Source organism: Perca flavescens, chromosome 5 (assembly GCF_004354835.1).
Source record: "Perca flavescens isolate YP-PL-M2 chromosome 5, PFLA_1.0, whole genome shotgun sequence".
NCBI lineage: Eukaryota > Metazoa > Chordata > Actinopteri > Perciformes > Percidae > Perca > Perca flavescens.
Genome location: NC_041335.1, coordinates 14,386,937 through 14,400,348, shown reverse-complemented (window position 1 = coordinate 14,400,348; position 13,412 = coordinate 14,386,937). Strand labels below are relative to the sequence as shown.

Sequence of the window (13,412 nt, the reverse complement as noted above, 5' to 3'; positions counted from 1 at the left end):
CAAGATGTGAGTAATATTGCATGCTACCTCGTAGGATAGGGGAACCTTGGTTGGGACTGTGTTAACGATCTCACACTGCTTATGTCACTGAGTGTTAATGATTTAAGATGAGGGAAAGAGGAGGACAAGATATATATATATATATTTTTTTTTTTTTTACTTTATCCTTGCACTGCTATATAGATTTTATATTACTATGTCTATATTCCTTGCACTATTGGACTTATTTGCACTACCACCATGACACACTCTCATAGAGCACCTTACCTGCCCTGTCACTGCAAGCGTCTCATGCTTATACATCCCTTAGTTAGTACATTCATTCATGGATTTTTTATTTTTTATTTTTTATTTTATTGTCCATATTATTCATGTGGATTTGTTTGTTTTTTGTTATTTGTTATTTTATCATCCTGTTTATGATGTATGTGTATGTTGTGTTTGATGTCTGTAAGCTAATGGGACTGTGAATTTTTCCTTGGGGATCAATAAAGTATCTATCTATCTATCTATCTATCTATCTATCTATCTATATATATATATATATATATATATATATATATATATATGAAGAAAAAGAGAAATGAAAAAAAGAAATCATATGATATGAGAATCCTTCAAGTTAAACCTTGAAATAAAACTATTTAATACACACTCCTTTGAATGTAGGTCGAACAAAATGTAGAGAACGCATGCATATATCTATATACACACACAGTTGGAATATGATATAACTCATATGCAATAAGCAATCTATTTTGGATATTAATTTATGGCATAAAATATGTACAGTGACAGTAGGTGTGAGTAGGTTTGACTACATTACTGTGATACAACATGATTGATTGTTTACCAGAAGAGTTTTATGTCAGATAACGTAACGCAAGTTCACCAGTTGTATGACGGGAAACCAGCGCACATGTAAAGAAGTGTGATAGAGTGAGATAGAGCTGCGGCTAATTATCCCTTATTAGAGTGTGTGTAAAGGTACTGCCAGGGGGGTGAGAAAAAAAAAGCCTGCGTTGACAGCTCACACGCCGCCCGCTAGTCCCACAGCAGCCCTAACTCTTGTCAGACACCAGAGATTGACGTATTTCTCTCTCACACACACACACACACACACACACACACACACACACACACACACACACACACACACACACACACACAATCGCACGCACAAACGTACATGTATTGTTGTGATGTTTCTGCCATCAACCAAAGTAAGGCACATATAATCGATGAGGAATGAAACCCTGTGAGGGGAAAAAGTCTGGCTCAGTGTGCCCTTAATCTTCAAAATCTTACTGAATGAGAAATAAAAATGTCTGGAACCCATTGAGGAGGCAAATTATGAATTTTTCTGGCAGGGGATAGACAAAAGACATCTTTGAAGAGGACAAAATTGTTTTAATGTCATCTCTTGCCCATATTTATTTTCACAATGGAACTAGATTTATTCAAAGGGTTGCTTCCTTTGTTTGACCACAAGGTAAACTGGCTGGGCTAAGTGTATGTGCATGTGTATATGGGTATATGTGTGTGCGTGTGTGCATGTGTGCGTGTGTGTGAATGATTAGGGGATGTACGGTCAGTGTGGCATGATAAGAATGTTGCAGTGTGTTTGCAGAGTGTGTGTTAGAGAGATAATAATCCCAGCGGTCAACAAGAGTAAAGGGCCAGAGCTGCACTGACCAGCCCACCATCTGAGAGAGAGAAAAAAGAGAGAGAGAGAGAGAGAGAGAGAGAGAGAGAGAGAGAGAGAGAGAGAGAGAGAGAGAGAGGAAGTGGGAGAGAGGGAGGTAGCCATGTGGTTAACACTTGCTCACTGAGAGGCGACTGGAGCACGGCCAACCTCTTCACACACAGGCTGACCACACAAGAGCCTCTCTTTCTCCCTCTGCCTCCCATCCTCCCTTCATCCCGTTACCTAACATTTCCTTCCCTAGGTTCCTCAGCTAGCCCCCTCCTACCTTCCTCTTCCCTCCCGGCTCCTGCTTGCCACTTTTGTCTTTTCCAAACTTGCCCAAATGCCTACCTCCCATTTTCTCACCTATGTCTCTTCTCCTACCTCCTCCCACAACCCTAAACTGTCACTCTGTCCACCTCCCCCATCATGTCTGCTTTTGACGGACATCTCTCCTTCTGTCCCTCTGCCGCGGCTCTCCGAACACTTCTTTCATGCCTTTTTTTTCCCTGTCTCTCCTCCTTCCCTCTCCGACTTACCCGTATAGGGATCTGTTCGGTCTCCGTCTCCTTCTGTGGGTTACGGTACTTCTCATAAAATTCTCTCTTCTTTTTGCCCTCTTTATCATCTTTGCGTTCCCTCTTTTCAGCAGGTTCGTCCGAGGGTTCAGTAGCAGAGGGTAGGGGAGAGGACATGGCTGGCTTCTCCACCTCCAGGTAGTTCTCGTTGGGGTTGAGCACCATCACACCGTAGCCCTCCTAAAACAGACAAGAAACACACGTATGTGCATTAGAGCCATGTCATCAGCATCATCTCCATCAGATACTGTTCATATTACGTATTAAGCATTTATGATATTTGATGTATTCATCAATTTTATATCTATATCTATGTAGTATATATAACATTGTATTGGTACTGATCTTTTTATAACAAAGTGCTTTAAAATGCAAAAATAAAATTTACAAATTAACCAGGTTGTGAAGACAAAAGGCTGCAAAATGGAGAGATAGCTCTATATCTACAATATATCAATTAAATAAATGTATATTTAGGTAGAAAGCATGACAAATATGTGTGTGAGAAAGAGAGCGAGATATGTAGAAAATGTAAAAAAAAAAAAAAAAAAAAAAAAACGTGATTGTGTATTTCTTTCCTTTTTAATACCCAAAATATTGGAGATTTCGTTACTTTTGAAAATGTCGGTACTGTATACGCTTTACTACACCTAAAATGTAATTTTGACAGAGCAGTTTGTGTTTTTTTTTAGTCGTTTGGTGTTTTCGTACTTTCAGAAAAAGACAATTTTAAATTGGTCAAACCTTAGGAAAGCTGGTATAACACCGCATGATAACCTCTGTTTCATTGAAGCTCAGAAACCTTCGTGCTCAGTCTATGTCTGGTAGTGGCTCATGGTGTTTGAGAAAGAGCTCGGTAGTGGATATCTATGAGCAAATAATACAACACACATATTGTGAAATGACTGGGGGAATGACGCAAATCCAGACTGAAAGAAATGGCAGAGAAAGAGACAGAGGAGAGAGTGTCACTGCAGGGACAAGCCTGAGAAGTAACTGGGGGATTGGAATTCAGCACCGGTGGATTCAGTTGGTGAGTAGCATTTAGTGACTCTAAAGGCCATGTGTCACTTAATATCACACCCAATCGATCCCACCATCACTCAACGAAAGAGTTAGCCGCAACTACATACGTATCTGTGTATGTGCATGTCGTCGTGTGTTTGGGACTTCTACAGACAGCACTACAGAGCAAACGTTTAAAAAACAAATAATGTTTTGGAAGCTGAGAAAGTTTTCACATGAACATATTTGATTTATTATATTATAATAATGTACTACTTCAAAATGCCAACAATGAAAAGTAGAGAGGAAAAATGTGGTTATAATGAGAAAGAATGACAGAAGGGAAGTTTTCTTATAGCCTTTGGTGACTTCTTCAACTTTGAAGCCATTTTAATTAACTATGTTTATTGTCCCAAGCACTCTGAAACTAAAGCAGGAAATGGATGGATTCCTGTTTCACTTTGGTCGTGCTTTTCACACACAACCCCCATTGTGATACACATTCACACACCCCAAGAGTCAAACTTGTGGTTATCCGCCAGTGCAAACACACATACCCACACACTATAGAGTACGAAAGACATCGGTGCTGACAAAAAGACCTTTAGGAGATGTGAGAAGGGAGTTAAGAGAGGCTGTGTCGCTCAGCTTCCTCTGCAAATCGCCATCACACACACGGTCTCCTCAAGGCGGCACGTCTCCTCTTCCTTAATAAGTGTTAACACAATGTGCTTGTCTTCTGTTGACGCAGCATGAGTATGTGTCCCTCCTGTGCCCATCGACATCAAACCTGCCACACACCCCTTCCCTTAGCACCTGCCGTGTGTTGACAACGGCAGAATGACACTTTCTCACTTATTCAGATTATAAAATTAGTTTGATTCTCACTCTGTTTCAAATTCAGAAAAGGCTCTCCTTCCCCCGGTGGACATATTTGTAATGTTAAACTTATTAATATAAAGATGATAGATTTAAGAAAGCATTTTTAAGTGAGAAGAAAACTGGACATGATCAAATTGCTAATTATTACATTTGTGTTTAAAAAAAAAGAAAGAAGATATTTCACTATTACATCAGCTTTTACTAATAATTGTAATAATGTATTTTGAAAAATTCTAATTTCAGCTCTGAAGAATTTCCTCCTACATAATTGCATCGGCATGATGATGGAATGAAGTTTGGTATTTTACTCCAAAAAGGTCCTACAACAAGTTTAATTGTATTTTTTTAGCGAGTGATTTATGACTTTAAAAGACTGCATGCCCACATTATAGTTTGTATGCAAATTCTAGGTAGATGATGTTTTGCCAAACCTGGCTTTTTATTTTTCTGTGTGTGTGTGTGTGTGTGTGTGTGTGTGTGTGTGTGTGTGTGTGTGTGTGTGTGTGTGTGTGTGTGTGTGTGTGTGTGTGTGCACGCGTGCGTGAGAAGAAAAAGGAAAGTGGGAGAGGTAATGGATGAGGATCTATTAGGGTGACTTAATTCAGCCTGCAGACATGACAGACATTTGCACACAAATACAGAAGTTCAGACACACAAGCGAGCGCACATTCAGACAGATGGATCACCGGATGAAAGAGAAATAGAAACGGTAGAGGAGAGGAGAGAGGGGAAGAGACAGAGGGTAAAAGAGGAGAGATATAGATAGATAGATAAAATGCTAAGACAAAGATAGAACAAGAAGGAAGAAGAGACAGAGAGATGTGGTCTAACCAGATCCACACCAGCTTTGTGCCACTGCCCACTGGTGGCAGCCTGATAAAATAACTGACAAGACCAGTTAAGCCTATGGCAGCAACATCATAAAAACAAGATACAATTTTAATTCAATAAATAATGAAATGCAATACTGATAAATACACTATATATATGAGAAAACTAAACAATGACAAAATAAAAAAGGACAATGCACTGTCAACATATTCCCACAAAGATTTTATACATTTCCTATAGAAAGAAGGACAGAATGACAGGAAACAGGAAAAGTATCTTGTACTTCCACTCTTCCAAACCACCACCACATCATTTTGTGTGCATTTCTCCCTTCCCTAATCCTGGTTCACAAGGCCAAAAGTTAATGGTTTAGCAACACTGGCCCATGTGTTCTATTGCTAACCCTAGGTGGCCTACTACCATGTTAAGTTGTCAGCGCTCTTAGCCTAACCTTTACTGGTCAATAACCCTTCCTGGCCTTAAGCATACTATTGGTAACCTCAAGTGGCCCGCTTCCTAGCCTTTAGCGTCCTTATGCTAACCCTGAGTGGCCTATAGTCTATTGGCCTTTTCCTTTAGGGAGGCTAACACACCTAACCGAGCTAACAGTGCTAACCCTTTCAGCTGTCCAGTCACCCAGAAGGACATCGCTGTAAAGGCGACCAGTGTCGTCGGCATACTTAGTCTGGAGCAGCAGGGCCGCCGAGTTCACCTCTGTGTCGGAAACCATCATTTATTTGAACACTGAGAGGTCTGTGTTGGTGTCAGGACAACATTGCTCTCCCTGTCCAGACACTTCCTCCTCTTATTCTTCTCTCCGTCAACCAAATATATAACAATGAATCTGGTGCTGATGGACCGAGCAAAACAAAGCAATTGGGTATTTTTTTTTTTTTTTTTTTATTTAAAACAATAATAATTTAACTTAAATTGAAATCATGCTATTTTATAAATGTGATTTGTATATATTTTTGTCATTTAAAAAACAACAAATATTATAACTTACTACTGTGATTGTCTAGTTGTATATACCAAACTTATCTACAAATGTTTTAGAAGAAAAAAAACAAAACGTGATATTTAAATTAAATAGCACAATGTAAACGCTTACCCCAAATCCCACCGAATTCATTTCTCCCACAGAGCTAATGTGCATCATCCTAGTCTTTGCGTTGTTTTGTGACAGCTAAATCTCTCCATACATCTCGCCATATACCCTTGTAGAGTTAGGTCATTCAGGCTTTGTGTTTCTGGCTAACTGTTAAGTCTCTCCCACACACACACACACACACACACACACACACACACACACACACACACACACACACACACACACACACACACACACACACACACACACACACACACACACACACACACACACACACACACACACACACACACACACACACACACACACACACACACTGGATACACCTGCTAAATCTGATCTTTGTGTTGTGATGTGCTGTCAAAGTGTGAATCTTACACAAATGCACACAGCAAACCTTGGGTCACCCTGCTTTTTATACCACTAAATCTCTCTCTCACACATAGCTAACATTGGGTCACTTTGCCTTTGTCCTACGCACACACACACGGTCCTCTAGCGTTGGGTCAGTCTTGTCTTTCTGCTGCAGTATGCAGGCTAAGTCTCTTCCCATGCCCTGTGGGTGCCCCTGTGCCACCACCACACTGAGTCCCTGCCCTGGGGCCAGCGGTCAAGAGGGTCGCCCCGACCCCTCTAAGGGGGGGCACCCCGACCCCCATCACCCCGCTCTGGACGCTCCTTAGCACTCCTTTGTCGGCCTGTCCCATACCAGATAGCACAACAAAGACTGCTGCTGCTAAGGAAACCAGGGCTTGTCTCATCATCGTGATGAAACCCTTCCTCCGTCATCGCCCGATCTCCCCACATGCAGCATTGTGAAGGTCTTTGAAATCCCAAAACGCTCCTTACTCTACTATTAAGAAAGTATTAAGAAAAAAAATTATGAAAAAAAAGAAAACATATATGAAGCTGCAATATAAACATAATGGCATTAAGCATTATTTATGATTCATGAGGACAGAGCTGGAGCCATACTGCCTCAACAATACTGTCGACACTCTTTAATGACAATGATGCGCTCGCTTTATGGTCAGATTAGTTGCCGCTTGTCCACTAGAACTTTGATGGCAACAGATCATTATTTTCCCTTCCAGTCGCAGTATTTGGAAGCGGATAGCGTGTGTGTATGTATGTGTGTGTGTGTGTGTGTGTGTGTGTGTGTGTGTGTGTGTGTGTGTCCCCACATGTTAGTGAATACACAAGTGCGAGAGAGAGTAAATAAGATGTCCCTTTAAGACAGCAGCACCTCTATTTTTCCAGTGTACAGCGTTGTAATGAAATGAAATGTGTCTAATGTGCGGGAGCGGGGAGAGAGGCGGCCAGAGTGAGAGGGTGTTTCATCTGTGTGTGTGGAGCTCAGCGAAGCTTTGATGTGAGAGCTCTCATGTAGTGAGCAGGGCTTTGGGTACAGGGAAAAGGACAGCACTTGACAGGTACAAAGCATGGCTGATAGCGGTCACGGGTGCATGCAGTGAGAAAAGTAGATGGTATGGTAGCGTGAATTTGAGATTGCATGTGTGGCTTTTTTCTGAATAGGAGCATATAAATGCTCTTCTTCGCATTGCACTTGTATTTTAGTGCATTTTACATCTTGAGAATCAGCGTGCCGTCTATACGTTTCCATTGAAATTGGATCTCGGGCAGCTTACTTTATTAGTTTTCTGTCGGGGGGGTTGTTAGGATCGGGGCAGACGGCGCTCCCTTTTCCTCAACAGCCTTCGCTCCACTTCCTTATTTCAGCAATACGCAGCTACCGATTCGCTGCTCAGGCTTGACAGACAAGGGGAAAAGGGTCACCCTGCGTGGCATACCCAATAAGAGGAGGAGGAGGGGAGGGATGTCTGCAGGCTACCGTCTGGTTTGAGATCTGAACGAGGCACAATGGCTGAGCGAGAAGAAAAGCTAAGTTGGAAAATAAGCGAAGAGCAAAGCGCTGGCGTCACAATTTGTGTTTTCATTTCAGCTACTTGTGGCTGAAACGACATCAAATGCAAGTACAAAACTCTTTACTGGGAGAAGGAAGATGGATAAAACACAGACTGTTCTTCAATAAAGAGGTATGAAGGAGCTGAGAGGGAAGGTAAATACTGTAATAACAAGTACACTCTCACTCTCCCTCTCTGTCAGGGCCACCCTGCTCTGTGTGACCTTGTCTGTCTCCGTCTCTACGTGAGCTTTTTTTTTTTTGCATGCAGGGCCCCTTTATCCATCCAATTGCCCTCTTTTCTCTCTCCCTCTCTTTTTCCCACTCCCCCTCTCCCTGAGGCTAAGATACCACACAGATCGCACAGTAATGTCAGATTAAGTCACGGTGCCCCCTTTCTCATTTTAACATCGCACCAGCCTGAGACCCCCCATACCCAACCAAACACACAGCTATGTTTCTCTGAGAGCAGAAGGGTGGGAGAATACTTACTGTACCACTGGGACTATGAAAAGACATGTGTGGATCTTAGGGGTGATGTGAGAGGGGATGAGACGGGATTGTCATCAGCCTGTCAGCAAAAAATCAATCATCCTCTTGATAACTAGCGATACCCAGGGGGCCAAGCAAGTACTTGCATAGAGAAGACCTACATGTTACTAAATATTATTATCTCCAGTGTCTTTAAAAAAAGATAGCAAAATTAAATGGTTGATAACAAGATAATGGGCTACAATTACCCCTAAATTAGGTGGCATACATTGCAACACATACAGTACATATGAGATACATGAGCTCAAATTACTTTTTCTTTTTTTTTTATCCTCTGCTAAACCCCACATCCATGTATGTTTAAGCAATCAATTGAACAGCCAAAACAAACGTTTACATAGGAGAAGTAAGACGAACTGGAGCGTCATCCCCCCCATCTGCCCTCTGAGTTCATTTTAAACAAATCGCCCACTGAATGGGTTTCTCCTCTAATAAAGAGTACACATTAAATCAAGTTTCTATATGTTCAACTTTTCACTTCAAGTTCAAAGACTGAATTCGGTGTTCGCTTCCACTAATGTAGTCGTACACTAATTTGGTCAAAGTAAATAAGACTCTGCGGTAATGATTATCTTTTTCTTGATCTTAATGAGCATGAGTAGATTAGGTCATAATAAGAGGCTAACCTTTTGAGCTAGTCAAGTTGTGTCTGTAATAAGCAGCAGAGTTTTTAACCTTGGCATGGATGTCTGGGCTCATTTAGATATTGTTTATATGTAGAGCTGAATATTTATAAATGAGTTCAAAGTGGAGCAGTGGGGTGGAGGAAGTGAAGAGAATAGCACAGCTTCAGATCCCTGATGCCTCTGCTTCTTTTTTCATGCTCGCATTTACATTTCTTTCTCTCGGTTTCAAATTCTATTTCTCTCTTCCTGTCTCGCTCCTCCCGACCTGTCTATTTTCAGCACCTTAGTGAAAGGATAAACGTAAAGACACTCACACAGACACTGTTGAGTAACTCACTCAGTGCAATGCCAAAGCCACTTTATGTGTCAATTATTTACCATACTCGACGTCTGTGAATCTGTGAATTTGATCAGCTACTATCTGTGCTCAATGGTTGATCAAGCATTCGAGTGTCAGGACAGACTTTGCCACATAAACACACAAAACACACACACACACACACACACGGACACGCACAGGGTTTGGAGGCCTGCTTCATCTGCTCTCAGCACGACACACACAGAGGGAGGTGCAGGGTTGGGGCTGGGGGTTGCTAGATTGGGGTGGATGTAGCATTAATCACCGTCCAGGTGGAAATTGTCAGAGCTATCGATTGTGCAAGTAAATGTTACACAAGTCATTTGTCTTTTCTTTTTTTTTTTTTTTTTTTTTTTTTTTTTACAGACGACCAGCGTGTCATACGCAAAGACACAACTGTGAATGTAAACTCTGCAACAGTGATATTTTAGAGCCGTCTCACCAGATGTGTAATAAGCTCCATAGCCACTTAGCAGACATCCAGATATCTGAATCAATTTGATTATATCGTTTTACATCAAATGTTTTGAACAAAACTTCAATGTTCCATGTCTAAGCCAGCAGTGTTGCTTGGGCAGATTATCAAATCACTTGCATTATAAATTAACAATATTTTCCGGATACTTTAATATTAGAGTATCAAACATGTGCTTGCCACATAACCAGCAAAGGAAATACAGTAAGCAGGAAGAGTCCTCAGCCCACAGAGGGAAGGCTATGGGGAAATAAATATAGGAGGCTTATTCTGATGCCGTTAGCATTTTGATTTATATATTCTATATTGTCTCCCCTAAGCATACACATGTATTTTTAATGAGGGCACAGAGAGATATAGATCATGGAATGATAGGTGCCTCCCTACCCTCCTGCCTAACTATTTAATGTATAAATCAGGGAGAGAGGTGAGCAGAGAGGGGGAGGCCGGGAAGCTACAAAAAGAGGGAAGGCGGGAGGAGTGGAGGCATCCCAGGACCTGAAGGCCACTAATAACTGTGCATGGAAGGAAGAAGGAAAGGCATAGCCTGAGCTTAATGGGCATAGGATGGAAGGAATATGATGCTGAATGAAAATGATGATTATAATGATGATGGTTACAAAGAAGTATTTGGCAGCTTTTCAAAATCTCATTTCTGAAGACTGGACAAAAATAAGACATCTGACCTCTGGAATGAAAATATCCTTCTCTGATGATCATGACGACAACAATGACACCAAAAAGTGAGCTTGCCTTTCAGTTCCACTGAAATAAAGAAAAATTCCATCACCATGAGAAATTCTTAAAGAGCGCTGTCGATGAATGTTTCTAGTTCACCATCTGGACAGGTAGTTAGAGCATTAACACACATGAACACACACACGGTGGGTGCAAGACGCACGGCCATATGTACAGACTGAGCTGGCCGGAGGTCAATGGCAGGACAGATCTAAACATTGTAGACACATGAACGTATGTATGCATAGACCTAAGCATATACCCATCTCCATGGTAAAATGATACACAAGTACCTGTGTGTATGCCATGGTAAATTACAAAGAAAAGAAAAGTACAGTACATGTGTTGCATAATGTAGCATGTGCCATTTCATGTACATGTTCGCAAAAAATGCATAATAGTTTGTTTTTTTGGGTTCCAAATTCCCATTTTGACTGCACGGTCCTGATGCAAAATGTGTGAGTGCTGCACTGGGTGTCATCTAACAGTAAATGGCACTGTGTTGGTGAATAATGAGACCATGCTGTTGCGCACAGGGTATTAATCTTACTGAACATCACAGGACCACCATGGGTCAAAGGTCAAAGAGGAATCCCTTCACCCCTGCCCTGTTATTGTGACCTAGGAGGGAGAGCCACAGAAAGAACTGGTGGTCCTGCTGATGTTGCTGACTGTTGCTATGTGAGATGTGTGTGTGTGTGTGTGTGTGTGTGTGTGTGTGTGATATTTTATGACAAGTGTGACCTTTAATGAGATGAAATTTTCCATATGTGTACAATATTAATTTTACTTGCTGTGGTATTGTACACCGTGAGAGTCTAACAGGGCAGCGATCATGCAACCAGCAATAAATCAGAAGGCCACAGTATTAGCACGCAGACACACAACCACAATGACACACACACTCCAACAGTCTGACCTCTCTCTAAGTGGAGCTGCACCACAGGTCCATGAGTCAGGGGAGGTCGCCACAGCCAATCACAAGCTGTGTTTGAAGTGTGAAGGGTAAACACTATGGCGGCTCTGTCCTGCCATTTACTCTGCTTATTTTCACAGGATGTAACCTAGGAAAGAGGTGGCGGAGAATATAGTGTATCTGTGTGTGTGTGTGTGTGTGTGTGTGTGTGTGTGTGTGTGTGTGTGTGTGTGTGTAGCACATTTTCCATAGTGTCATTACCACATGGCTGGGTTTATGCTTCACAGCACACACATGGAGCTACGCATGTATGTTGGAATCCCCTTCATCCTCTCACCATACGGCCAAATACACGTTCAGAAATCCATGCTGTGGCAACTAAGGAAACCATGCATGGAGCAATAGACATGTTCCTATTAACCCGATGTAGCCTTCAAAAACGGTTGAAAAGCAATTTACCATGGAAAGCGGCTGTAAAACACATCCTCTCTCTCTCACACACACACAGACCGACCCCCAACCCCACCGCCACCACAATCCTCACTAGAAGCTCTTTCAAATCTACTACTTTTTTTTTTAAGACCACCTGTTGTCTATTATTTTTACATACTGCTTTTCTCATAAATCATAACACTCTGTAATTAATCAAGCTGTCAAAACAGGGACCGGAGGTCACCTGGAGGGGTCGGAGGTGGTTGCAGGGCCGATGGAGGTCAGGGTCACACCGCATTCCTCATTATCAAGTTGGGATGGGAGAGGGGCCGGGCAAACAAAAGCGAAAGCAGATGGAGGAGGAGAGTTGGAGGGGGGGGCACAGATGAAAAAGAGAGCTAGTGAGACAGAGAGAGAGACAGAGAGAAGGAGAAATTGACAAAGAAAAGTGAAAGAAGCTGTCAGCTGCCTTCAGATGAAGACAGGGGAGGCAAATCTGAGAAGGGAGACATCACATAGAGAGGTGAAAAAAGGGAAGAGAAAAAAAGAGAGAGGCATGAAAACCGAACAAAAGAAATCTACAAGATGTTTCTACTGTATAGACCTGAAATTGGCTGGAGAGAGGAGAAAGAGGAGAGAAGGAGGTAGAGTGGTGCGGCTTCTACGATGGGAAAATAGGGAATCAGCTGTGGAAGTATGATTGTTATCTCGTTCTCTCTCCGTATGTGTGTGTGTGTGTGTGTGTGTGTGTGTGATGAGGCAGACTGATATCTCTCTCAGAGGAGTGTGTGTATCAGTGTCTCAGTGGGTTGAGAGCCAGTTCAGAGACAGGACCACGGGCCTGGAGTGGCATGTCACCGACTCCACAATACACACTGCTGATTAGATCACACTGATTAGACTGGCACATATACACACACACACATATTCACACACACACACACACACACACACACACACACACACACACACACACACACACACACACACACACACACACACACACACACACACACACACACACACACACACACGAATAAATGCCCCTGCAGACAGCGAAGCTGAACGAATAAGCTGTCTATTGTCAAGTTATTTCTTTGGCCATCTCTAGTTGGCAAGTTCTCTTATTTGGGAAATAATTAACACTATCATATAGGGTTAATAATAGGTTTATGTTTTCTTCATGTCATATTACTCATTACTAACTTAGAAATAGAAGTATGGCATGTGTAGCAAAAAGGTTTGACAATCAAGTAAAGTGAATTATCTCATTACGTAGAGTGTGAATATGTTATGT

General features: G+C 41.9%; 1 protein-coding gene across 4 annotated transcripts in view; it reads right to left on the bottom strand.

Annotated features, from left to right (window-relative positions):
* arb2a (ARB2 cotranscriptional regulator A) overlaps positions 1 to 13,412 on the bottom strand; it is a 162,964-nt gene that overhangs the window by 96,843 nt on the left and 52,709 nt on the right. For all 4 annotated transcript variants that reach the window (XM_028578595.1, XM_028578598.1, XM_028578596.1 and 1 more), the window contains exon 7: positions 2,227 to 2,445. In XM_028578595.1, coding sequence (XP_028434396.1) covers positions 2,227 to 2,445 — 219 coding nt within the window. The remainder of the gene's footprint in view (positions 1 to 2,226; positions 2,446 to 13,412) is intronic.